Raw genomic sequence first — 27,715 nt, forward strand, 5'->3', positions numbered from 1 at the left:
CTGTACAGCTTGCTGATTGGTCCAAGTGAAAAGGCTGTTTTGGCGGTTTAGGAGGAACATGGCGGCTCCCTTTCCTCCCGCTGAGAAACTTTTTAGTGTTTACGGAATGGAGGTGAAAGAGAGCTCCGCTTGTAAACGTGAGGCTGGGGAATAGACCTGACTGGATATTGCGGTGAAATCCCGGAGACGAGTGCACGAGGCTCCAATAGCATCCGGGAATTATTTCATTGGGTGCTCTGGTTCATTTTCTCTCTCTCTTCACACTCCATCCTTTTCGCAGGAGATTAGGCACTAGCGTTCTGTGGCCCGCTTGTGCCCGCATTCTACATGATGCAGGGGCCCCCTCGCTCCCAGCCACCCTGGCAGAAGGAGCACTTATGGATGAGCCTGCAGGCCCTGGGCTTTGAGGCTGGGGTAGAGGCAGCCACTACTGGCAAAACCTTGGCCCATGTTACATTCGGAGTGTGAGTATACTTGTTCTAAATGGTCCTATGTGAGGAAATCACGTATAAGTTTTGGTTAGTGTCTGGCTTTTGCTTAATTCTTCCATTTTTTATTTTGCTTATTAGGAACATGTTTGACAAGCCCAATAAAGATGCCTTCTATGTTGTCTTCCACTTCTTGTTTGCTAAGCTGGATAATGTCCGCAGCAAGGAAGTATTCAGGTAATTTCAACTATAGTAAGAAGTGATGGCCGTGCTTTCTGACAAGACAGGGGTTTCAGTCACATGGTGATACATATGCTGAGTATTTTCTCTGTAATGCTCATACTATTTAGTGTCATGAGTCCCTAAGGGTTGGTATTGCATTTGTGTACTACAAAGGTGAAGCAGTGCTATTGGGGAGAAGCTGCTTCAATAATATGTGACACCTATTAAAGTCTGTCTCTAGAACCAGCATATCAATCCAGCCATGCAGATCGATTTAGGTGACTCTAATGTATCTTCAGGTCTGGGTTCTGGTAACAGAAATAAATATGGCATCTTTTTTATTGGGTAGATAACACTGACACAAAGCTTGATGCTTCAGTGTTTTTAGATCCTTTACTCAGATGTTTTTATGGTGTAGTGAAGTACAGTTCTAAGCATTTCATAAATTTTGTTTTATTGACAACTAAATCTACACAATTCTCAATGGAGCGATGGTCAGGCAGTCTCTACACTGTTCCATTAAAGAGGACCTTTCATGACTTTGGACACAGGCAGTTCTATATACTGCTGGAAAGCCGACAGTGCGCTGAATTCAGCGCACTGTCGGCTTTCCCGATCTGTGCCCCTGGTGAAGAGCTAGCGGTGCTGGTACCGTAGCTCTTTACAGTCAGAAGGGCGTTCCTGACAGTCTGTCAGGAACATCCTTCTCCATAACAGCACCTATTGAGCTGTACAATGTGAGCGGGGAGGAACGCCCCCTCCCTCTGCTCAGAGTGCTCGTCCATAGACGAGTATTATCAGGAGAGGAGGGGGCGTTCCTCCCCGCTCACACTGTATAGCGCGATAGGCGCTGCTGTGGAGAAGGACGTTCCTGACAAACTGTCAGGAACGCCCTTCTGACTGTAAAGAGCAACGATACCGGCACCAATCGGGAAAGCCAACAATGCGCTGAATTCAGCGCACTGTCGGCTTTCCCGCAGTGTATAGAACTGCCTGTGCCCAAAGTCATGAAAGGTCTTCTTTCATTTCAGTGAGGTCCTGGGATAATAAAAGGTATGCACTACCCCAGATTTCAATCCTATTGAGAACCTGTGGTCAGTCCTCAAAAAGTGAGTGAAAAAATAAACGCAAATTGTTAAATTCTGACCACTAATAAGGCAGGATTTAGCCTGTAAACCAATATTCATCATGATAGAACAAATTGAAAACCATGGATCCGCAGAGTAAATATTGACCGTCTAAACATGAGATGCGTGTAATTATACTTCACTATGCCATATAAAACCAAAATTTGTCAGTCTTAACTCTGTGCCCTAGAGAATAAATATTACTGCACACACGAGGTTTCTTGTGATGAAAAAGTTTATAAAAAAATTGGTGATAGGAAAAATATAATTTCCAAATACATATGAAAACTACGCCATGCTAGGTAGTATAAGGTAGAGTGGCACTGTAGATCAAAATTTTGTAACGTTTTGGTCGAATGATTTTCACCTGGCTAGATCTATCCGCTTGATGTAAGGGTACAGAGGCGTTGGTCTTATATCTTTTCACAAGAAACCGTGTGTGTGCGCAGCAATATTTATACTCTAAGGCTAGGTTCACATTGCATTCGGAAACCTAATCCACATAAAAAAGTAGTTACCTTGGGGTCTGCGGGTTTCCTAAAGACTATAATGGGGTCAGTATGGTTTCTGCCTGAAAAAGGTGAAAAATGCAGAGAGGGGAACAGAATCCCCCAAACGTAATACAAGCGTTGGGGTGAAGCCAGCATACAACATGGGTTGGAGAATCCTTTTTGCCACAACATTCGATCTCCTACATCTTAGTATCTTGCATTTAAAGGTGATTTCTGCGCAAAAAATCTTTAAAAAAAAAAAAAGTCTTAGTTCTATTATTGGGTTAATAAGTGCACACAAATATCCTTTAGCAGTGTTTTGAGTGACTTCTGACTTTCTCTGGGAGTGCCGAGCATCATTTGTTCATAAGCTGTAGCTTCCTGCTGCCTTAGCTGATGCAATGCACTCTGGTAGTTTGTTGGCTCTAACACAATCTCCCTCCTCCCTTTCTAGCGTCCCCTTACTGTCACCCTAATTATCCTGACTACCCCATTATACTTGCCTATCTTCTTCCTGTCCAGACCTCCTTCTGCAGAGAATGGCTCCTCCTCTCTTGTGACACTGCTACGCAGACGTGGGTGGCTACTTCAGGCTCCCATTTCTTGCGCAACAGAGATGGCATGTTGGCTTTAGCACAAAACCGGGATGCACGAACGGGCAGATGTCACAGAAGGAGGAGCCATTCCCTGCAGGAAGAAGGGTAAGTATGGTGGTGGGGTAGTTGTAGTGGTGATGTTAAGTTTCCGGAAACTGATTGTCACCAGATGATCAGAAAATGTCCCTGTGATATATATATATATATATATATATATATATATATATATATATATATATATATATATGTAATTTAGAATGTAGGGGGGTGGGGAGGAAGTTGAGATTAGTGTAGGGATTCAGGTTTATCCCGGGCAACCCCTTTAATAGGCTTGCAGGAAGAAAGAAGGGAATAGAACATGACTATCATATTAGGCTAGACAGTGTTTAGTCTCCAACCATGGAGACCTATAGGTCAGGATAAGAGTTGTATAAAGAGTAATAGGATATTTTTCAAGAATCTACATCTTTTCAAAAGCAGACTAGTCAGTTTAATATTCTGCAGCAGATTTAAAGCTAAGGGTCTGTCCTAATCGTAGCTAAACTGGTAAAAAATATTTTGCTGTTATATCTAGCAAAGTAGTCACCACCAGTGTGTTTTAAAAGTAGCTTATCATTATAGGTATTGCTGGCCTCCATTAGACAAGAAGAAAGATGCAGAGTTTAGGAAAGCCTCATGTGAATGGCTGAAGACGATTTCAGTAAGTATCTTCTACACTCTTCGTTCCTCTGCTTATTTCACCCTCTTATTCTTAACTTATCTGCTTATTTTCCATAGGAAGAAGTTGGTAATGGTTTTCCTCAAGTTGTGGCATCAATATTTCTGTCCCCTGGTGGTCCCAAGTTTGTCCAACTCCTGTATCATTTTGTAAAATATGTTATGGCACAACATATCAAAAGAGATGTTGACTGTGAGTTAATTATCTGCAAATGGCTTTCATTTTTTATTTTTTTTTATTTTTTATTATATATATATATATATATATATATATATATATATATATATATATATATGGTCTTTCAATTACCGGTAACTTTTTTTTTTTCCCCCTCTACAGATGAATACTCTTATATTCCAGATTCTCTGCAGTGTAGAGTTCAGGATCCCCTTAAGTCTCTGGCTCGGAATAAAGTGGCTCGTGGTAGATATTTACAGACATTGCAAAGGGAGAACTTTGTTGTCAAAGAATATCAGAAGAAAGCGCAGTTAGTATTTAAATTTTTTTTCAAGGAGACAATGCGTACCTATTTTGCCATGCTCAAGGTTTTCTTTGTTATGGGTGGTTTCAGATGAGTTCAGTATTGGCATTTTGTCCAGAGATCCCCAAACACAGGGCCATAGCCCAGTACCAGGCAGGGATCACCTGGTACTGGGCTGTAGATACCCTCAGGTCATCGCTATCTCATCAGTGGCAGGGCAGTCTGAGACCCCCACAGATCAGTTACTAAGGCGTGCTCAGCTTTACAATCCCGTAACATGGTGTGTTTGTAGCTCTGTTTGATTCAGGGGACTGGGGTAAAGCAGCACAGTCATTATGTAATGTACGGTGCTGTGCTAAAGATCAATCGTTATTATTCAACTATGAGAAAACCACCTAAATATTAGCGAGATCATGCACTCTTATATCTAAAACCATTCAAGCTAAGTTGTAATAAATAGTAAGAATATAGGGAAAATATTTTTTGTGAGTACATTGTGTATGTAAAAGCATATAGTTGAAAATATTCATATAGGTACTTTTTTTTTTTTTTTTTTTTTTTCTTCTCCACTTCTCAAGGTTGCTTGTAAAACAGATACGGGACTTACGTTCTGAATTTGCATCACTGCAGTCCCAGTTCAGGTATGTAAAGGAGTATTGAAGTGCATATGTCTTGTAAAAATGATCACAGGGAAAATAGGTTGTACTAGCTAGTAAAATTAACTCTTGGGGCAATAGGGAGATATTTGGCAGAAATATAAAGTCAGGACTGAAAACTTGTGAAGTATGGGACTGCTCTTTTGGTGCTAACCACCTAAATAGCATAATGGATAGTGATGGTGAGGCAAAATTGACAAATTTACTTCAAGTAAATTATTCAAACAGGGCTGGGCATTTAGTTGAATTACTCATGTATCAGGATTGTGAAATGTATGTTTGCTCAGCTACTGAGTCTGATATATTGCATGCAGGCTTTCTCCTTATGCTACAAGCTGAGACACAACCGCTTCTTCACTATAGTATAGTTATTTCTCTTCATCAAATAGATGACTGTGCCACCTCACAGAATTAATCATGAATTTAATTTTTTTTTTTTTTATCAGTAAAAGCTATTCAATGTGCAGTCTGAGATTTCTTTGGACTGCACAATGGTGCTATGTGGCTGAGCGTAAAAGGAAATGTGGTGTACAAGTGATTAAATCTTCATTGATTTCTAATTTGATTATCCCTGCTTCTTACGTATAACGTTGCCAATCTCTTGATAGTAATGTATTCATGCTCAAGGAAGGCAGGGTTCCGGACAGCTGTTTGGACTGCGGTGCACCAGCTGACCTATGCTCTGGCCTTCTATGACAGATCGATCTGGGGCAGGGAGGGAGACGGCTGTGCATACATGTGCACAGTGCTCTTATCTGGGAAAAACACTTTACTAGCACTTCTCCTGATTTTTAAGCAACCAGTAACCACACCTAATCCCCACCAAGACCCTTACCTAAGTGTGCATTCTTCAACAAAATGGCACTGGTGTGCTCTCTAGGCATAAGCAATGCAGCAGGTCGCTTTGAACTGCCACAGAGCATGCACTGTTCAAAGCTGTATTGGCACTAGGAGATGGGTTAGATGTCCGTCCTATGGCTGCATATAGTATTGTGTTGTGCAGAGACACACAGATGCTAGTAAAGATGGCAGCCCCATAATTGAGGTACAAAAATTTAATGTTAAGTGATGATTAAAATGTGTTTAATAAATATTGTTTAAAATGAAAGCAAGTCAAACGAAAAAAGGGATTCTATCATTGGGAATACTCATTTTTAATTAAGCATATATTTGCATATCCTTTAGAAAGGCTATTCCAGGCATACCTTTTAATTTGTTAATCCTCCCATAGGTTTTTGAATTAGCCTGCTTTTATTGATATGCTAATTATTCAGGGGAGGTGAGAGCAGGGAAGAGGATTATGTTGACTCATCAACCTCCCTGCTCTCACCTCCCCCTGTGTGTACACATCGCTCAGGGAACATAACGGAGACCTCTGTGTGCGGTGTGCTGAATAATTAGCATATAAATAAAAGCAGGCTAATTCAAAAACTGATGAGAGGATTAACAAACTAAAGGTATGTGTGGAATAGCCTTTCTAATGGCTATTCAAATATATGCTTAGTTAAAAATGAGTTTTCTCAGTGATAGAATCTCTTTAATAAATGAGTAAGTAACCCTGTGGATGCTGCAACCACAACTTGTAGTTGAAACTAAATTGAGCAATGCTATTTTCTGAAGTAGAAAGTGTTTTAACTGTTTCAGAGCAATGGAAAGTACTCAGTCTGATAACACCAATAGAGATGCCAAGATGGAAAATGTAAGTCTTTGAAAATTATTATTATTAGTAGTATTATCCTAAATTTCAGTAGAGATAAAAGGGATTCCCAGTATTGCAGCTTTGGGATGGAGGCAGAGCTGCAGTAACTCCACTATACAGGGCGTGGAGCTCTTTGGTCCTGACTCCATGCACAATATATAGTACACTCAGGATGGACCTCTAAACAACTTATCCATGCAGAGACCAGCTGGTCCCCGACCAATCTAATATTTATGGCTTAGCCTTAGGATAAGCCAACACACAACCAATTAACCCCTTAATGACAGGTGACTTAATGACACTGACTTTTTTTTTCATATTTTCCCTCCCTGTCTTCCAAAATTCATAACTTTTTTTCTTTTTATTTTTCTGTTCACATATCTATGTGAAGGCTTATTCTTTGCATTAGGAGTTGTACTTTCATTTGCCACCATTTTGGGGTACATATGTTTTCATTAACTTGTTTTTTGGGGTTCCATGTGAAATAACAAACAATTTTATATTGTGCATTGTGTTTTTACGGCATTCACGCTGCGTTAAAAACGACATGGCAGCTTTGTCCGGCCGGTCATTATGATTACAGCGATACCATAGTTATGTTTTTAATTATGTTGTACTGCTTTTACCAATAAAATGTTGTATTTTGAAAATGTGTTGAAATACATTAATTTGCACTTCGCCATATAATGCAGGATGTAATACAGCAGGTACAACTTCTTTTATAGTACTGAGCTGAGCATGAACTATATACTTGCTGCGACGTACTATTACGGTGCGCAGTAGAAAGGTGTTAAAGACTGGGTTTTTTTTTTTTAACTTATTATTTTATTTTATTTTTTTTTTGTTTTAAGGTTCGGTCTATGTGGCGTACCATTATGCACACTCTGAAAGCTATGGATAAAGAGATGGAAGTTGTTGATTCTGTTGTTGGAGGAAATGTAGATCAGTTCTCTTTGGATGGATCTAATGTTACCTTAAACATTCCTAGCATTCTGGTATCAAGAATCGAGCGAGAAATGTACATGGTATGTATGTGCTCTGGTTTTTTTTTGGTTTTGTCCCTCCTCCCCCAATCCTTTTGACTTGACTACTATTGCCTAACCTGGTATTTCCAAATTCATCGGACCCTTATATATAGCATTTGCCATGTCGTCTTAAAGGCCATGCTCCTTGAATGTAAGCAGTATTCACACGTCAGTCTTACTAGAACAGTTAGACCTGCGTGATTATACTTTAATGGCTGTGAACACTTTACAGTTAATACATTTTCGTTTGCTAGTGGATACCTTTGTAATCTCTATCCATTACAGCGTACCTCCCATTATAAAACCACTTTCCATTTCAGTGAATGGTGCGCATGAATATGAAACTTTGAAATATATCTTATTGAGGAAATCTGTTTCCTTCTCCTCACACTAGGCTGCTCTCTTTATGCTCGCTCAGGCGGTGTGTTTACATAATCCATATGGACATCTAGCACTCACACAGAACTCTATGGAGATAAGTGGAGCTTTTAATTTAAAGAGGATCTTCCATGTCCTCGGGCACATGCGGTATAATACACTGCTAGAAAGCCAACAGTGCAGTGAATTCAGCGCAATATCTGCTTTCCTGTTATGTGCCCCTAGTGAAGAGTTATTGGTGTCGGTACTGTAGCTCTTCAGTGTCAGAAGGGCATTTCTGACAGTCTGTCAGGAATACCCCTCCTCACAGTACTGTCCGTAGCTCTGTGCTGTGAGGGTGCGTTCCTTACCGCCCAGCCATGATGCTGAGTGGTGAGGAACGCACCTCCCCCAGTATTAGTCTATGGGCAAGTACTGTAAGGAGGGGGAGAGGGAGATGTCGATTTTCGACCGTCATAGTGGTAAAATAGATTGAAATAGCTGCCATTTTGGCTTACTAAAAAAAAGTGATCAAAATCTTACATTCCCCAAAATGATATAAATAAAAACTACGTTTTGTGCTGCAAAAACAAAGCATAAGGAACAGGTGTAAGAATTTGGCAAGTTTAATTTTTTGGCTTTTTTTTTTTTTTTTTTTTATCTTTAAAATTTTTTTAAAAAACACCCTGTAAACTTGCAACGATTTTACTGCACAGTGAACCCAAAAGCCTTAAATTCACTATTTTATACATGAGACCATTAATAGTGATGGTTTCCTTGATTTAAGTAGCGACTTCTTTGCAGCATTATGCATATAAATTTTTTATTAATATGCATATTTATTTTTATTACTGCAAATAGCTTACACGTGGCTTAAATGCTCCTCAAAAATAACACCTCTTTACTCCTCAGGAAAAAATGTAGTGTGATCTGGTCAGAAGGGTTTCCCCATTTATAATTTAGCAGCTGCAGCTATAAATGTTCCTTTTCCAGCAGCGTCCTCCCTCTTCCATAGACTAATACAGTATGTAAAAAGTAACTTGGCATGATAAATGAAGAAAGCTCTTCCCTTAAATTAGATTTATTACACAGTTTCAGATATTCACTTATTTTATGAAAAGTTGCTATATATTTAATTCATTTACAGCTTCTAATCTGCTTCTAGTGTCTCCCCCCCCCCCCTCTTCTGCTTCCACAAATTCTCCTTTTTCCCGCACACTTTGTTTCTGTAAGAATTTCTCCTTCTGAACGCATTGATCATTTTTATTTAAAGGGAGTCTATCATTAGTGAGTTCTGTTTTTTGTTTTTTTTCTTATTTTCCCGTTATATGTTAATTCCCCCTTTTTTCCAAGCACAGCATAGTCATACCCCCGAATTCCACCTCCTGGGCCATTGCATGGTGCCTGCCTCAAGCAGATGTACTGTCCAGGTCGCTATCTTTGCTGTTTAAGCAGCTGACGCAGTCTTAAAGAGGACCATTCATCAGATTGGGGTGCAGCAGTTTTATATACTGCTGGAAAGTTGACAGTGCGCTAAATTCAGCGCACTATCTGCTTTCCCGATCTGTGCCCGGTATAAAGTGCTATCGGTCCCGGTGCCGTAGCGCTTTAGTGTCAGAAGGGCGTTTCTGACTGTTAGCCAGGAACGTCCTTCTGCCCAGCAGTGCCTATCGCGCTGAGCTGTGGAGCGGGGAGGAACGCCCCCTCCCCTCCTGCTAATACCCGTCTATGGACGAGCTGTGTGAGCAGAGGGAGGGGGCGTTCCTCCCCGCTCCACAGTACAGTGCGATAGGCACTGCTGGGCAGAAGGACGTTCCTGGCTAAGTGTCAGAAACGCCCTTCTGACTGTAAAGCCCTACGGTACCGGACCGATAGCGCTTTACCCTGGGCACAGATCGTGAAAGCCGACAGCGCGCTGAATTCAGCGCACTGTCAGCTTTCCAGCAGTATATAGAACTGCCTGTGTCCAATCTGATGAAAGGTCCTCTTAAGTGGGATCCAATTCTCACGCATTTGCTGTCAGCTAGGCCACTTCGGGTTTGGACAAAGCCTACAGCGCATGCTCCGCCAGCCATCTTTATTCTATTCCTACACGAGCGTACTGCACAGACACTGTATGCTCGTCTAGTTCTAAGGAGTACTGAGCATGTTCAGTACTCCTTAGACTAAAGAAGGCTGGAGGAGTATATGCTGTTGGTTTGTGCCGAGCAGCACAGTGAAGATAGTGACCTGGACAGTTCATCTGCATGAAGGGGCCGTAATGCAATGGCCCAGGAGGCGGTATTTAGGGGTATGACTATGCTGTATGACGAACACACCCCCTTTGCTAAGTGACCTTCATTAACATATATAAAATGATTTATTAAAAAAAACAAAAACAGAAAGGAGGACAAAAACAGAGGGGGGACTAAAATAACCTTTCTAAAGGCGCCTCCTATGTGTTTATAGTGAAAAATCAACATCACCAATAAGGCTCCGTTTAACATTTCTTTTTGGTATACACAATTTGGTCATAACTGACAATTTTTATGGCACATCTGCTCTCCGTAATGAATTAAAGCAGATACTTTTGTTAATAGTAGCAATGTTATTTGCAATGGGCAGATCAAACTACTTTTTCACTACTTTACATGTAAAATTCCATTCTCTTAAATGCAGTTGCAGTTGGAAAATGTGTATGAAGCTGGAAAAGTGAATCTTATAACAATTATTCAACTACTAAATGAAGCCTTAGAAATAGTTAAACGGGAAAATGTTCACAATAGTAGCAAAGAACTCCAAGTAGATCTACAGTATATCTCTGCAAAAGTGAAAATTGAAACTGAAGTTCTTCAAAGACTAAAGCACATGAGGTGAGTTTTTCTGTTGAGAAAAAAAAAAGATATTTATTTTTTGCTTATATATCGCCAATATGTTCCATAGCGCTATTCCAAGATATATTGTCTTTGTCATTTTCATTATTAAAATAAAGAGAAGCTGAGCAGTGGGAGGTTGATACACAACCAAAGCTAAATCATGCTCTGTTTGTCACAAAATCTCCCAAAAGTGAAACTGCCTTTTGATGACCGGGGTGAAATGAGAGAAATCATAACGGACAGATACGGGGCAGACATTTTTTGATTATAATAGTCTGTTAATTCTAAATGCGATATTATGTAGTAATGTTGGTGACCTTTGAATATGACAGGCATAAAATAAAAAGGGAGGATATTGTATCCATAAACCAATCTATTACCGAAAAGGAGGAGGACTGGGAGAAAAAATGGAGGAGGATTTTAGGCAAGTCACCCTTCAGCCTCTTTAAAGGGTTGAAACCAGTAAGTGTGTTTTAAACGTTTTTTGCACTTTTATGCCACTGTGTGGTATGTTATTGTTTTGTGTGTTCCCCTTGCATTATTTTGAGGCAGGTGAAGCATAGTAAATTCATCCTTGTTTTCTCATTCCCAGGTTTTTGAGCTTAAGTCATCTCTGGCTCCCTTTTCATTTGATCCTGCAACTGATGATGCTTTAAGAACAAGTGTTTTTAGTCAATACCCTGTATGTCTCCCAGGTGAGAGAATGTAATTCCTTTCCGACCATTGCTTGTAGGTTAACAGGCTTATGGTATTGTCTTTTGGAACTTGCATCTCCTGTGCATGTTATTTATATACAAGTGTTTGCTATCTATGGACAGTGTAATAAATCACTCTGTATGTAGTTTTCTAGTACTTTGTTAAACACCAGTTTATTGCTGTAGGCAGACAGACCCCAAATGGTATTTCAGGTTGCACTGGTGAACCATTGAATATCAGTTGCACACCTATGATCTGTCATAATAATGAATGCTTACTATTATGAATGCACAAAAAAATCAGTATATAGTACTAGCAGACAATACATTATATGGCTGATTCACTTTTAGCACATCGCGCTCTAGCGGTGCTGAAAATTATGTTATGGTAGAATTCCATTACGATCACAAACGCTGATTCCAACTCATTGTATGTGTATTCAATTCTTATCTACCCTTGGGGTAGGCATGAAAGACAGATATTCATGATGTGTGGCATTTGCGTGAATTCTCCAGAACAACCCTACATGATGCATTTATTTATAGTATCAAACTGTATAGTTCAAACTAAGTGACACCATATCTATTCAGAATTGTGATACAATATCGGGCATGCATACATTAAAAGGATTGTCAAGGCAAAATTTGACCACACCTTTAACTTTTAACTCAGCCGTGAGAAGGGGGGGGGGGTGCACACTTCTGTTTCCAGTGTCCTCCTGACGTGTCCTGGTTCTTCTGCTCCGGTGGTTTCAGCAGTCCTCAGGAAGAGGACCCGTGATGTCACAGGTAGTGAAATTGCGTGCCATTTGCTGGCTGGCCTCACCAGTCACGTGACCGCTGAGGTCAGTCAGCGGCCCCAGCAGAACTCCGGAAGAGACTCCTTCAGCAGAAGGACTGCAATTCACCAGGAGCATACCGGAGCATCAGACACAGGTGATTATGAAAATTTAACTTTTTCATTTATTTTAAACATCCCCGGCTGATTTTTGAAAGGATTGTGTATTTTTGCCTGGACAACTCCTTTAACCTTATACTGCTTACTTATAGAATATCCCTGACAAAAGCATTGACTCTCGTATATTTCACTATGAACAAAACTAGATAACAGAAATAGCTGGCAGAGATTGAGTACAGCGTATGCAGCGGCATTGTGTGTGTAAAAATAACAAAGGATCTACATGGTATGGTAAAATTAAAGCTTAATCTTATTCTAAAATCTGCCAAGATTAAGAGTGTACTTCTCTTGTTTGGAGCATTTTGGGAGGTCTGCATCATATTCTGAAATCCATGCTAGTTAGCAAGCTTAGGGTTGGTTCACATCTGCTTTTGTATTTTGTCCAGGGAGAGTCCGCATGGAGACTCTTGGCTAATAAGGCCTTATTCTGGTTAATATTTTGCATCAGTATTTGTAAGACAAAAAAGGATGCTGGACTTGAACACTGAGTTGGTATTTATTTTCAGAATACTGATGCAAACTATGAGAATGAGGCCTTAGGGCTCTTTCACACGGGGCAAGAGAGGGCGGATTTTGGCGCTTAATCCTCTGCAAAATTCGCCCCCTCACAGTAGAGGTCTATGCAGACAGCTATCGTTCTTTTTTCTGCTAGTCGTTTGTTCCCGCTAGCGGAAAAAAGTGAGCTGCCCTTCTTTCAGGCGGATTCCGCGGCTGTTTCAGCCGCAGAATCCGCCTCGCAGCAGCACCCTCCAGACGAGGCCCATTCATTTGGTCCTACTCTGGAGCGGGAAGCCATGACTGTCAGAAGCCATGACATTCGCGGCAGGTGCATTTTGGTTCTATTCTGATGCGGCTACCTGCATCAAAATCAGGACCAAAATATGCGGTCCCTTGCCCCGTGTGAACAGGGCCTTTCACTGTAGGAACAGGACCACAATGTCAATTTACTTGCACCTTTTTCTGTGTGTATTATATTTAAAAAAAAAAAAAAAATGTTTTAAACTTTCTCTTCATTAGAGTTGTCAAGCAATGATTCTGTTAAGAACAAGGAGCCTAGTGATTCTTTCATGAACTTCATGGATGCTTCCTGGTTCACACCAACGGGAAGGTAAGAGTTCCCAAATATATTGCCCATACCTAGGATAATAATTGTAGCTTAAAGAGGTGTGGTTTGTTTTTTTGTTTTTTGTTTTTTTTGTTTTTTGTTTTTTTTTTAAAAAAACAATCCCTTTTAAGGGCGTTTTATCATTAGAATCCCTTTTTGAGGTAAACCCACGTCAAATTAACCTTAAAGGGGTATTCCCACCTCACATACTCAGCAGCCTTCACTCTTGTAAAATCTTCTTTCTTCCTGGTTGCTTGCATCATTTGGTGGGCGGGGTTTCACAGGCAACCTGCCGTTTAGCTCCGCCCCCAAATTAGCGTGTAGCTCCGCCCACCCACATTGGACTATGAAATACAGGCAGCAGTAACTCCATTCTGTGTTACATACAGAGACTGCCTGTCTCTGCCATAATGAACACAACTGAATTAGCTAGCCTGATAACTGGGAGAACAGAAGAAATGAATGAAAGCAGCTCCTCTCCTCTATCTGAGAGCAGGGAGCTAGGTCACATGGTGTAGACACAGGATTAGCTAGATACACAGGCTGGCTCCCTGCACTTAGCCCCTCCTCCCTCCCCCCTGAGAGCAGCAGACACATCATTTGACTCAGGAGCAGCTAGGTCAGGGCTGTGGCCACAAAGAATTGAATAAAGTAAGATAGTGGACAAACAAAGCAGTTTTGCTGAAGCAATGTATTTAGGAAAAGTCTTACATCCACATTAACCAGCAGTATAGATAGGATCCTTGTGATGGGACAACCCCTTTAAGAAAGGCTGTTCTCCCCCTACCTTCAGATGTCTTCTCCTTGCCACTGTTCCTTAGATATCCTGGTTTTCATCCATATGCTAAATGGTTTTCTCACAGCAATGAGGGTGGTCCCCAGCGCTCAAACAGCACAGGGGGTGTCCCCTGTGCTGGGAGAAAACTATCCAGCGCCGCCACCTTCTTGTTCACCGCCTCTGCCTCTTTTTTCCTGTTCGGCCACAAGAAAATGGCTGACTGCGCATGTTCATCAGCCACTTTCCTGTGGCCTCTCCCATTCAGCCACAGGAAAATAGCAACAAACATGCGCAGTGAGCGCTTTTTGAAGAAGACGTGATGGGACAAGGAAGAAGAGGCCGAGGTGGTGAAAGAAGGCAACAGCACTGGACATCTGCTAATTAGCATATAGATGAAAAAAACGGGATATCTAAGGAACGGCTGTGTGGAGAAGACATCTAAAGGTAGGGGAAGAATAGCCTTTTTAAAGGCTATTGCTATGTGGGTTTAGCTTAAAACAGGGTTCTATTGATAGAATCACTTTAAAGGGTTTCTATCATAAAACTTTTTTTTTTTTTTTTTTTTTTTTTTCTTTCCTTCTGCCTAACACGTAGGAATAGCCTTAAAGTCTATTCTTCTACCTTTAGATCTCTTCTCCGCTGTGCCGTTCGTTATATAATCTGTTTTTTGTCGGTATGAAAATGAGTTCTCTTGCAGCACTGGGGGTATCCCCAATGCTGCGTGAGTACTCTCCAGCGCAGCCTCCATCTTCAGGAACGGGTCCTTCTTTGCGTCTTCTTCCGGCGGAGGCTTCAAACTTCTAGGGAAGTCTGCATGGGGACCCCCAAACGGAATACAGAACGGAACACCAAACGCAATTGCAAGCGCTGTGCAGTAAAAGCACACAGGCTCCATAGACTATAATGGGGTCCATGCGCTGCCCGCACGAATTATGTGGACAGGAAAGTACACTGAACTACTTTTCTGTTCGCATGTTCTGGCGGCAAGCACACGGACCCCATTATAGTCTATGGGGTCCGTGTGCTTTTACTGCACAACGCCTGCAGTTGCGTTTGGTATTCTGTTCGGGGGGGAGAGACTCACCCAGATGGAATACCAACGCAGATGTGAACGAGGGGGTTAGGGTAAGTTCGCATATGTTTTGGAGACTCGACTTGCCTAAAAGCAACACATTTTTTTTTTTTTTTTTTTCTTTCTTTTGGGGGGGTCCTGCCTGTTTCAGTTCAGTCAATGGGGTGTTCTATCAGGCTCTATGTATCCAGTATCATATAGGACAGCTGGGTGCAGAAGTGATCTTAGCTTAATAAAAGTTTCTCTAGAATTGTAATGCAAGTATTTAACAGCCTTATCAGGAAAGTTTGGAAGATTCTGTGTCCGTACTTTGCTTAGTCAAAACACATTACGAAACTTCTCTAACTTTTTTTTTTTTTTTTTTCTTCTTCTTTTCCTCAAGGAAATCTCTACCATTTAAAAACAAACTGACTGCCAGTATGCGTAGATTGTCCCTAAATGAAAGTGTGAGTGACCTTTTTTTTTATTTATTTTTTTTGAACAATTTTATATTTCACATGTTCTGTACACTGTATACACTAATTTATTGTGGGAAGGGTTTGAAGAAGTTTTCTTGGCAAATGGGTATTTTATAGGTTTTAAATTTTCCAGCCGAAAAGCCCATTTTTGGTCTTTTATGTTCAGGTGATAGTCCTATATCTACATCCACATGTCTTTGTTCTAAGTGATATGAATTGTATCACTTGCAATGGTGCAAAGTTGCCCACTCCCTCCACCCCCCTCCTTCCCATACCACATCATGATCTAAATGTGACAATAGTATTTACCAATCACTCTGACAGGAGTTGCGCACACCTTCCCCTCTTGAAAAAGAGAGCTTTATGCAAAGAACACCAGTCTCTGCAATGCAAAGAAGGTCAGACTCTTGGAAAGCACCTGCAAGCAGCTCACTGCATGATACCCCAACACCAAGTAAACAGGATGCCAGGAGTGCTGCACGCCTGCAACTTGCACAACAGGTTTGTAACTACTAGTTTTCTTAAAGCTTTTGTCTAGGATAAAATTTGTTTTAAATTATGCCAGGGAAGGTGATAAAAATAACAAAAAAAAAAAATACTGCTGTCGTCAGTGCTTTGATGCCTCCCAGTGCAGTCAGGTCCCACTGCTGCCATTTTTCTTCTGGCGGATGTCCCTGACGCATGTAACCACTGATGTCCCCATCAAGGCGGCTTTCGTAGCGGCTGGCTCCTCCCTGTGGCCTTCCTTGGCTGCATCTCAGGTCAGCAAGGGTCTCAACAGGTTTGTCTTCTCAGGTTCTGCATGGAGTTCCTGCGGTTTTGAGTGGTTCCCCACACTCTTGCTGCTGCAATTGACCATGATTAAACTAAGAGCTAGTGGCGACACGTGGATGGATTTTAGCCACGTGCAGCTACTACTATGTGTGTATATACCTGAATTACTGAGGTTGCTGCTTATCAAGTACAGGTGTGGTGCAGAAATTGGCCAGTTTGCACAATGCTTTTCTTCTCCAAAAGCACATACAAAACGAATATTTATTTTTTTAACTGCATGCATTTTGAAAATGAACATCTGAAGAACAGTAAACCAGAGGTTTTCAATTTAATGGCTATAGGTATGAGTGCAATATATAGTATACTAGCTTCTGCCCGCGACTTTGTCTGCAGGTTGTTGGCGTTGATGATCCGCTTATATTCAGCAAATTGCTGCCGTTGATGGTTTGCCTGCTCCGGCATTTTGGCAGCTCGCAAGCTGTCCTGCTGCTGACCTTATTCCTCACACCGTACCTGTATTTGTTCCGGTATCTCAGCAGCTCGCTGGGGCACCATATAATGTGTGTTGTTGGCGTCAATGATCCCCCTGAGCTCCGCTTGAGGAGAACTCTGACTTTTGGCTTCCTTCATAGCTCTCGTTGTTTGCGACAAATTAGATTTTCTTTTCCAGGCATGTTGAAAATTGGCAAATTGCCAATTTGTATTAAAGGTGTTTACCCATGTCGGTTTGTCATCATAATATGCAAATGTGCGTACACAAACCACTGAGGGTTAGCGTGTGTTTACATACAGAGATAACAACCCTGGTTTTATCAGAAGCTGAGATAAGAGCAGTGTAATATAGTATATGAACATAAATTCATAACAGTCGTGAAGCCATGTCATTTACTGGGATAAAACGCCATTTTCCCATAGAGAACATTGCGAGCTGGAGCATGTGCAGTAGCGTTCCGGCTATTTAAAGGCTATTCAGGCATATCTTTAGCTCATAACCCGTAAATCTGGAGATGGAGCCCCTTAACATGTGCTACTTATTACAGCAATTAAAAACAGCATGCAGTTCTCCAGTAAAAAAAAAGTGCTTGTAAACCCATTTGGGATGCTTTATTTATGTTTTTCTGCCAGGTTGTCAGTGTCCTTTTAAAGGGGCTCTATCAGTAAAATTTTGCTGTTTGAGCCCCACATATGCTTGAACAGCCTTTAAAAAGGCTATTCAGGCACTGCTAATCTTATTTTAAACCCCCCGCCCGTTTTAAAATAAATCTATAAAAACATATATGTAAATCATACCTGAATGTGGGCGGTCGTACACGATCTGACATCATCTTCTGGCACGCCTACCTCTTTCTTCTTGCGACGTCCTTTGGTCCTGGCTCTTCCATGCCTGCAGCGTCCTTTTTTTCTGGCGTGATTGCTTCAAATCCTGCGCCTGTGTAGTAGTGCTTCCCTCCGAAATGCTACTACGCAGGCTTCGGCGCCATTTTTAGCAATGGCAGTTCGCAAGTGTACTGCACATACTTCCGGGTGTACGGGGAGGGGGGAAATGAGCTGCTCAGGATGCTCAGTTCTCCTTACAACTTCACGAGCGTACTGCCATTGCTAAAAATGGCGCTGAAACCTGCGCAGTAGCGCTCCGTAAGGAAGCACCACTACGCAGGCGTTGGATTTGAAGCCATCACGCCGGAAGAAGACGACGCTGAAGGTGTGGAAGAGCCGGGACCAGAGGGTGTTGCTGCAAGAAGAAAGAGGTAGGCGTGCCAGAAGATGACACAACCGCCCACCATGCACGTTCAGGTATGATTTATATATGTTTTTATGATTTTATTTTAAAACGGGACGAGGGTTTAAAAATAAGATTAGCGGTGCCTGAATAGCCTTTTTAGAGGCTATTCACGCATATGTGGGGCTCATACAGCAAAATTTTGCTAATAGAGCCCCCTTTAATGTGCATATGGTGCCTGAACATATAAAGATAGTCTGATATCCTGCAGGATAATGCGGTAGCATGAACAGTGGAGGCTTAGGTCAAAGGAAAGAAGGGGGTGGGTTCCATTAATGGGAATGCAAAGTACTGAATTCAGCTGTCTCAGACACAGGAATGTTACCTTGGTGAGTTTCCCCCACCCTAACCTTCTTTGTGTCTTGCCTAGGTTGCAGATTTCATGGTTAACGAGTCGCCAAAGTCTGTTTCTAATCGCGGAATGGAGCTTGATGAGTTAATTGGCATGCTGTCTTCAGATCCTTTCTTATCTCGAAAGGAGATCCCCAGGACTCCTGAAAACCTGAGTAAGTTCAAATCCTCTGCATCAGTTTAAACCTAGTGACAAGCCGTTTAATCCCTTTCCACTGAGCCAGTTTGACTTGCTGACAAGGGCTCCATTTTTCAAATCTGACATGTCACTTTATGCAGTAACAACTTTGTAGCACTTTAACTCGCCAAATTGATTTTGATATTGTTTTTCGTGACACATTATGCTTCATCTTAGTGGTAAATTATAGTTATGTTTTAATTATGAAAAATAAATAAATTTGGAGATTTTGAAAAATATGCATCTTAAAAAGTTTGATGTACTTTTGCATACAGATAGTCATGCCACCCAAATTAGATCATAATAACATAACTAATGTACCATATCTCTGCTTTATGTTGGCATCAAACTTTATTCACCCAGACACAGATGTATGTGGTTGATTGTGTACAGAGGGTATACCCAGATGTGGAGCTGACATTTTTGGCTATTCCTAGTGTCAGTCTCCTATTGGCCAGGTGTATACCCGTAGAGTAGTATCCCCAATAAATTCAAGGAGAAAAGGATTATTATTATTGGGAGTACAAAAGTCCATTTTTGTTTTTGCAATTTGGTTTTGTTATGGGGTTATACACAGCCAAACTCAGAAATCGTCCCATAATAGAATTTGGTCCCTAGTATTTCTCCCTAAATGGATACCCTCTTCCTCCTCAAATGGCACCCCTGCTGTTGAGTTTAAAGGAATGTTCAGGACACAAAAGGCTCAGTTGTTCTGGAAGTTACAGTAGTGGACAAGGGAATGTGTGCAACTGCTCCTATTCATGTACTAGGAGCCACGCAGATGCCATCTCCTCTGCAGTGTGTTGGTTCCAGTGAACTGCCCTGTAGCTAGTTGCAGTTACATGTACTCACGTCCACTGCTGTAACTTCCAGAACGACCAATTTATTCTGGGTTCAGTTGTCTGATTCCACAGATCACATGCTGATGACCTATGCTGTGGATGGATCATTAATATGAAAAAATACTTTTTGGGGGTCGGACAACCCCTTTATTTTAATTAAAAAAAAAAAAAAAAAAAAAAAACCTGTTCTGAACAAAACAATGTGTGCAAGTTGCAGCTTGTTTGCACTACACATGTCACCTAGTGGCACTGGTCCATGCGCAGTGGAAGCAAGTAAAATCTGTCAAACCCCATGTGGAAAATGCAGCTATATGTTTGTTTCAAATTTTTTGGTGGTAGATTATTTTTTTTTTTAATCTGATGTCTTATTTTTAGTTTCAGATATCCGGACATCTTGGAGAAAAGCTATCCAGACTGATGAATTTTCCGGCGTGTCTAGTCCGTTGGAAGATCCATGTGTGGAGACCCCTGCTGAACCAGAATCTGCACACTGCAGTCAGATGGACATGAGCATGGCTTGCTTCTTATCTACCTCTCATTTGTCTGAGCAGAATGAATCGCCAGGCACACAACTTCCTACAAGCACTTTGAAGCCTTCACTTGAGGAGGCAGTTCCTAATAGCAGCACATTGTATTTACCAACAAATGCAATGCAACAAGAAAAGGTTAACCTCTTAAAGGAGTGTGAGAATTCAAGGATTTTCTCTCCATTTGTAGTAAAGGACCAAACTTATATATTTGAAAGCCAGTCATCTGGTAAAATAATGGACAACACAGTGCTTCTGTCTTCTCTTCAGCTGGAAAATGCCTCTGCTCAGACAACCCGGTCCTGGAATTCTTCAAACTTGGTAGATAGTTCAGACAGTCAAGAGGTCATCCAATTTGGTATACTACATGAAACTCTACCAGAAGGAGCTGGTAACATAAGTCTTAACAGTACAGCTAGTCTAGAGACTCCAAACAAGAATGTCTCACAAGGAGAACAACATTTACATACTAGAGACAACAGCTCGAAGAAGGGTATGGAGCGCAAAATGGACATTGACTCTATACGCACTCGATATGAAGCCCTTAAAAGGACTTTTCATACATCTTTAACAGACGGTGAGAATGGTCAAGAACAGACTCCTTTAAAGGTGGTTGGGAAACAAAAATCAGAATCTAGTTTGCCGAAAGACTCTGGGAATGTGTTCAGTCCTTTAGACAAAGATTTATCCTTGGAGTGTTTAATAACCCCATCACCAAAAGGTAGAAAGCTTTCTCTCCCGCAGCTAATCTCTTTTTCTCCCGCTGAAGATGTTGATATAGGATGCTCAGAAGAACTCACAGATGTGTTTGATTCTCAGGGTGAGTTTACTTTACTCTTAGAATTTATGTAACTTGTTTAAAGAATTTTCCTGTATTGACCACTTCCCAATCTCTGCTGTTTTAGTACGCCACTCTCTTCTCTGTGCTCAGAACTCCACCAGTGTCCTAATGGCTTCTGTCTAGGACAGCCTCGCCGCTTTACTGGCCAGTGAGAAAATGTTTCTCCCACATTGTCATTATTGGTCACTAACTAGTAACTAATCTTTGCTCTATCTTTTGTTCACCAACTGTGCCACTTGATCCAATTTTTAGTTTTGTGTGTATCTAGTATAAACTTAGAGTATACATTTGACGTAACTAGTTTATCAATTGTCTGTACAGTGAAAACAGTCTATACACAAAGCATGTATATCCTTAATCCTCCACTAAAAATCTATCTAACGTACTGCTTAAAAAAAAAAGGTTTAGGCTTCTGACTGTTTCATCAAATGGTAAAACTTTTACCTGTCCTCACTGCATAAGAATGAACCACTCCTTTTGACACTGATCCTGAAGAAACCTTTGAGAGAAGTGGTCGTGTCACAGCTGAAACCCCTTAGTGAAGTGACCGAATTTGGACCATGTTAACAAACGATTGTTGCCTAAAACTCCGTAAACTGCTGGCAGCTCCAGGGATCAAATTTGTCATAGTAGGGCACAGTAATACAATACATTGCTAATAATTTCACAGAATTTCTTGCCCTATCCCACAGGTGGAGCCCTGTTAAAGTAGTGCACATTCTGGGGATTCCCCTGAACATGGAGCTTCTTAAGAAGCCATCCATTAGACGCTTCTGGAGAATGGATGCTACTACACACTGTTGTACTGTACTACATTGTCCAGTATGCATTTTAACCCCTTAAGGACCAGGCCATTTTTTGGTTTCGCATTTTCGTTTTTCCCTCCTCACATTTCAAGAGCCATAACTTTTTCATTTTTCAGTTCAGAGTCACATGATGGCTTATTGTTTGCGGGACAAATTGTACTTTGTAATGGCATCATTCAATATGCTGTGCAATGTACTGGGAAGCTGGAAAAAAATTCAGAATGAGGTGCAATTGGAGAAAAAATGCATTTGCGCCATTTTCTTATGGGTTTAATTTTTACAGCGTTCACTGTTTGGTACAAATGACATGTTACCTGTGTTCTACGTGTCAGTACGAACGCGGTGATACCAAATTTATATAGTATTTGAAATGTTTTGATACTTTTAAAAAAATGATAAACTTTGCAAAATAGAAAAAAAAATTTGTCATCATGTTCTAACACCTGTAACTTTTTCATATTTCCATGTATGGAGCTGGTTGTGGTGTCTTTTTATGCGGGACAAGATGACGTTTCTATTGATACCATTTGGGGAAAGATCTGATGGTTTGATCACTTTTTATTCAATTTTTTATAGGAGGCAAAGTGTTGAGAAAAACGCTATTTTTATTTTTTTTTTGCCGTTCGCAGTACGGGATAAATGTTTTAATATTCTAATAGTTCGGGCATTTTGGAGCGCGGGGATACCTAATATGTTTATGTTTAATGTTCTTTAATTACTTTTATAGCTAATCTAGGGAAAGGGGGGTGATTTGAACTTTTATATTTTTTTTTATTTTTTTAATACTTTTAAAAACTTTTTTTTTTCTTCTGTTACATTTATGATCAGACCCCTTAGGTACCTTGAAACCTAGGGGGTCTGATCGCTCATACTATTCACTGCAATACTACAGTACTGCAGTGAATAGCAGAATCCCAGCACTTCTATTAGACGATGCCTCTGGCATCGTCTAATAGATCTCGGGCAGAGACAAGCCTGGAAGCCTTCAATAGGCTTCCGGCTGTCATAGCAACCGATCACCGCCCTCTTGTGACGTTCAGGAGGGCGGCGATCGGGGAAACATGGCGGCGCCCATGCCGCCTGCGCTGTTTACACGCTGCGGTCGCGTTTGACCGCAGTGTGTAAAGGGTTAACAGCAGCGATCGGCTCGGGCACCGACCGCTGCTGTTATTGGCAGGTCCTGGCTGTATTATACAGCCGGCATCTGCCGTGTATGGAGCGAGCTCAGCGTGTGAGCTCGCTCTATACATCCCCATGCGACCCATGACGTACAGTTACATTATGCAAGTGCCTACCACAAGATGATCACATTTTTGACCTGAAATTTATAAATCAAAACCCTTAATAGATCATTTCAGTTCTCGGTTTATCCTAGTATATACTCCTGACAAATGTTTTTATATATCAGTAACCTGTTGTCAAGGACAAGGCCTTTGTATTGACAACAATACATGGCTACACCGGTAAAGGTGCCCAGTACTTCTAGAAGAAAGGCCACACACAGTTGCAGGATAAAACTTTGTAGAAGTTCTCAAAACTGTCAAGAGGAAGGGCTCAACATGTCAGTAACGTGTCCTGAAACCAGGGCTTTGTATGCAAGGTTGTTTTAAGATCTATATCATGCGTCCCTTAATTAACCATGATGCAGTTTACACAACTTATCCCATGCTGCCTCTTTCACTTCTGTGCCGTGTCGATGTGAACAGGTAGCCCGATAACTGCCACATGTTGGTGTAGCCATGTCTTTCCAGTGGCACATGCTGGACACAACATACTGAGCACGGAAATGGTTGTGTATGTATAGCAAAATGCAATTCTCACTCTGCACTGCTGTGCGTGACTTTTTGGAAACTACTGTGGGGTCAAAATGATGCCTATATCTCTAGATGAAGACCTTTTAACTCTTTTCTGGCCAAGGACATCAGCTCTACGTCCTCCTAGAGTGGCACTTCAGTAGCGGAGGACGTAGCTAAAACGTCCTCCCTACTAATGCCGATATCTCTGGACTGCCTGAACATATCTTGATGCTTTAAAATTCATTTTAAAGATGAGAATCCTATCTTTAAAATGATTAGCAAGAACTTCATGATAGAATTTATAGTTGTGGAGCAATTCGCTGTTGAAAACACTATTTGGCATTGAGATCCAACTGCAGATCTCAATTTCTGACTATTTCAACAGTGAATCGCTCCAAAACTTTATGTTCTATAATCAAGTGCTTGGTATCATTTTAAAGATGAGATTCTCCTCTTTAAAATGACTTTTAAAGCATCAAGATATCCTAATGCAGTTCAGAGATATAGGCCTTTAAATTGTCCCCCCCTCCTGCCTCCGGAAGCATTAGTTAAATTGTAGCAGAAGGGGAGAGGGGAGGAGGAGCCCTGCAGAGTGCACAGTGATAATGAATGATCATCATTATCTGTGCATAACCTGTATGTGACACCAGAAGGGGGGTTATCAGGGGCTTTCATCCTTCTTAAAGGGGCTCTGTCACTAGGAAAAGTCATTTTTAACTAATCACATCTTTGCATAGCCTTTAGAAAGTCTATTCCACACCTACATTTAGTATGTAGATTGCCTCAGTGGTTTCTGAATAAGTCTGTTTTTATTCATATGCTAATTAGACTGTTGCACGATACATCGTGCACACCTCTCCTGTTGTTTCCTGTGGGAGACTGCTGCTGCTGATGACTCAGCTTCCTGTTTGCCTCACACACATAGAAGATAATAGGAGAGAGGAGGCTGCTGGGAACTTCCTGAGCTGGCTGGAAGCTCATTAGCATATGAATAAAAACGGACTTATTCAGAAACCACTGAGGCAATCTACATACTAAAGGTAAGTGTGAAATAGCATTTCTAAAGTCTATGCAAGCATGTGATTAGTTAAAAATGACTTTTCCCAGTGATAGAGCCCCCTTTAACCCCTCTCATGCCAATCAGAGAGCATACTATACTTTTGCTCTCTGATTGTCACATACAGGTAAAATGTAATTCCCCCCCCTGAGCTTCACTACTGGGGTGTTCTTATGTAATACCCTCTAAACATAACCAGGAGGTTTATTGGAGCTGTGACCCAGACGTTTACTATTGTCCAGGTCGCAGCGCCAAAAAAGTCACACTAAACACTTAGACAACATATACACAAAGTTGTGACTAAAGTTTACATTTCACCCAATCCCTGTTCTGTCCACACCTGAGCTTTCTACAGTAAAATACACCTCTAGTGATGTCCATTACACGCTAAAATAATAGTAACGATTATCACTAGAGATGAACGTATAGATTACATAAAATTATTTTCCATCCCCCTATAAAAATTTTAGCAAAGTCCTATTTAATTTGCATGTACAAAATGGGATGGCGCATTTCTGCGATTATGGCGTTTCTTTAACACCCACCCCTGTAAAGATATACATGTGTTGTATGTATGAACTCCACACAAATTGCAGTTTTTTAGAAAGTACATTTTGTTTGCAGAAAGGGATTGCTTGAGTCGCACTTTAGTGGCAAATTTGAATTTTTGTGCAATTTGTTTGCTTGTAATCTGTTTGCTGCAAAGTTGTATGAAGGTGGTTGTATATATGAATTATTAAATTAAATAGTTTTTATATACGGTATGCTGTGTAATATAAAAAAAAAAAAGTTAGATTTTGGTGTCACAGTTTGGTAGGTGCAGTATAGATTTTTAACATATTAGTGAATAACAGCTAAATTCTGCTTTTCTTCTGTATTGGGGTTTTTGGAGTCCGAGCTCTTGTTGTAGTTGATGTTTGCGGTACATATAGTGTGTGTAATATCTCTCTCTCTTTCTCTCTCTTTCTCTCTCTTTCTCTCTCTTTCTCTCTCTTTCTCTCTCTTTCTCTCTCTTTCTCTCTCTTTCTCTCTCTTATTCTCTCTCTTTCTCTCTCTTTCTCTCTCTTTTCTCTCTCTTTCTCTCTCTTTCTCTCTCTTTCTCTCTTTCTCTTTCTCTTTCTCTTTCTCTCTCTTTCTCTCTCTTTCTCTCTTTCTCTCTTTCTCTCTTTCTCTCTTTCTCTCTTTCTCTCTTCTCTTTCTCTTTCTCTCTCTTTCTCTCTCTCTCTCTCTTTCTTTTCATGGTGTGTAATCCCTACATTTTATAGGATGATTTTTTTAATTTTTTGTGAATCTCTTTCCCAGTCTAAAGTCTTTTGCAGCCTCTAACAGGTTTTCTTCCAGGTTTGCCCTGTATTTAGCTCCATTCTTTTACCCATGAACTCTGACCAGCTTCCCTGTCCCTGCTAAAGAAAAGCATCCACACAGCATGATGCTGCCACCATCATCTTTCACAGTGGTGGGATGGTGTGCTCAGGATGATGAGCAATGTTACTTTTCCTCCACACACAGCGATTTGCATTTGGGCCAAAACGTTGAACGGCTGCTGTGGCACTGTTTTCTTTCAACAATGGTTTTCTTCTTGCCACTGCCAGATTTGTAGAGTGCACAGTTTATAGTTGTCCTGTGGACAGGTTCTCCCATCTGAGCTGTGGTTTTCTGCAGATTCTTCAGTGTGACCATGGGCCACTTGGCTGCTTCTCTGACCAGTGCTCTCCTCGCTCAGTTTGTCCGTTTAGGTGGACGGCCATGTCTTGTTAGTTTTGCAGTTGAATACTTTTTCCCTTTTTTTTTTTTTTTTTTTTGGACAATGGATTGAACAGTGCTCAAAAGCTTGGGAGATACATTTATTATCATTATTATTATCATCAATATATATAAAACTGCTTTAAACTTCTGCCCATTTTTATCTCTGTCCGGAGTTCTAGTCTTCATGATGCTGTTTGTTCACTAATGTTCTCCAACAAACCACTGAGGCCTTCACAGAACAGATGTATTTATACTGAGACCAAATTACACACAGCTGGACTCTATTAACTAATAGAATAGAAAATTATTTTAGACAATTCTCTAGGAAATTTGGAGAATGGTTGCACATGCAAGCCTTCTAACATCCAAAATGAAGGATGATTAAAAGATGCCAACATCATGGTAGATAATCAATTTAGCTGTCTGAGCAGCAAAGCAATTCAGAATTTGAAATTTCAAAATTTTCACCGAACCTCCTAAGTGGCAAAAAAAAAAAAAAATATTGACTTGTTTTACCATTAAGTATGTACAAATGAAAACTAGTCTCAAAATCACTTGTGTAAGTTAAAACCTTCCCAAATTATTGCCACAATAAGTGACACGTCAGACTTGAGAAATAGGGCTGTGTTTTAGACATTGCCTTCAAGGGGTTAATAAGTTTCTAGTGAATATTGTAAATGCAGGGCTCAGATGCAATGTAGGTTGAACCATACTGTGATCATACTTTGCTTTGTTTTTGAAGCAGGTTTGAAATGTAAATTTTTTATTTTCTCTGTCCTTTTTAGGTACTGGAGCTTTGAATGAGACCTTTGATTTCATACAGCCAGCATCAGATGTTCAGAAATGCACAGATGAAGGCGTGGGGCAGTTAATAAAGCTGTGAATCCTGATCCTTCTCGAAGCAGAATGAACTTTATCTGTAAACACATTTTTAACTAACTTACTATAGATATGCCTTTTAGAAAGATGAACAAATGAGCTATTTTCCCCATTTATTGTGACACTTGTGGCTGTATTTTACCATTTGGAAGCAGAACCTTGAAGTTGGATTCCAATGCACTTTGTATTATTCATTTTGTTTGCACTTGATTTATTTTATGTATTTAAAATGATAAATTTACTAAAATGTTTACCGCTATATATTTGTGAGGGCTTCCTAGAGCCAAGTATTGCTAGGGTGACATTCTTACCTTAGTGATATGTCTGACACTTAATTTTCATGCTTCTTTCAACTAAACCAAATGTACTAAAGTAAGGTTAATCATGAAAGTGAATGGGACATGCGGTTTTCTATCA

At 40.7% G+C, this 27,715-nt stretch overlaps 1 protein-coding gene and 1 non-coding gene across 2 annotated transcripts; both read left to right on the forward strand.

Moving 5' to 3' along the window:
- The first annotated feature begins 317 nt into the window (after positions 1-317).
- HAUS6 (HAUS augmin like complex subunit 6) lies at positions 318-27,385 on the forward strand. The gene is made up of 17 exons (XM_075263806.1): positions 318-464; positions 570-665; positions 3,486-3,564; positions 3,642-3,774; positions 3,922-4,069; positions 4,642-4,704; positions 6,364-6,418; positions 7,270-7,443; positions 10,459-10,652; positions 10,988-11,117; positions 11,248-11,350; positions 13,326-13,416; positions 15,646-15,709; positions 16,046-16,222; positions 18,646-18,781; positions 20,022-20,993; positions 27,205-27,385. Exons 1-17 carry the CDS (start codon positions 328-330, stop codon positions 27,300-27,302), a joined length of 2,850 nt encoding a protein of 949 aa, XP_075119907.1. The 5' UTR covers positions 318-327; the 3' UTR covers positions 27,303-27,385.
- LOC142190950 (small Cajal body-specific RNA 8) lies at positions 10,785-10,915 on the forward strand. The gene has a single exon (XR_012714588.1).
- Positions 27,386-27,715: the final 330 nt, after the last annotated feature.

The sequence above is a fragment of the Leptodactylus fuscus genome, chromosome 1 (assembly GCF_031893055.1).
Source record: "Leptodactylus fuscus isolate aLepFus1 chromosome 1, aLepFus1.hap2, whole genome shotgun sequence".
NCBI classification, from domain to species: domain Eukaryota; kingdom Metazoa; phylum Chordata; class Amphibia; order Anura; family Leptodactylidae; genus Leptodactylus; species Leptodactylus fuscus.

What these genes read in the sequence shown, in the direction of transcription:
- HAUS6 (XM_075263806.1), top strand. Translation starts at nt 328, where the DNA reads ATGATGCAGGGGCCCCCTCGCTCCCAGCCACCCTGGCAGAAGGAGCAC. An exon ending in GCCCATGTTACATTCGGAGT is followed by an intron (nt 465 to 569) that starts GTGAGTATACTT and finishes TTTGCTTATTAG; the next exon opens with GAACATGTTTGACAAGCCCA. An exon ending in CAGGACTCCTGAAAACCTGA is followed by an intron (nt 18,782 to 20,021) that starts GTAAGTTCAAAT and finishes TCTTATTTTTAG; the next exon opens with TTTCAGATATCCGGACATCT.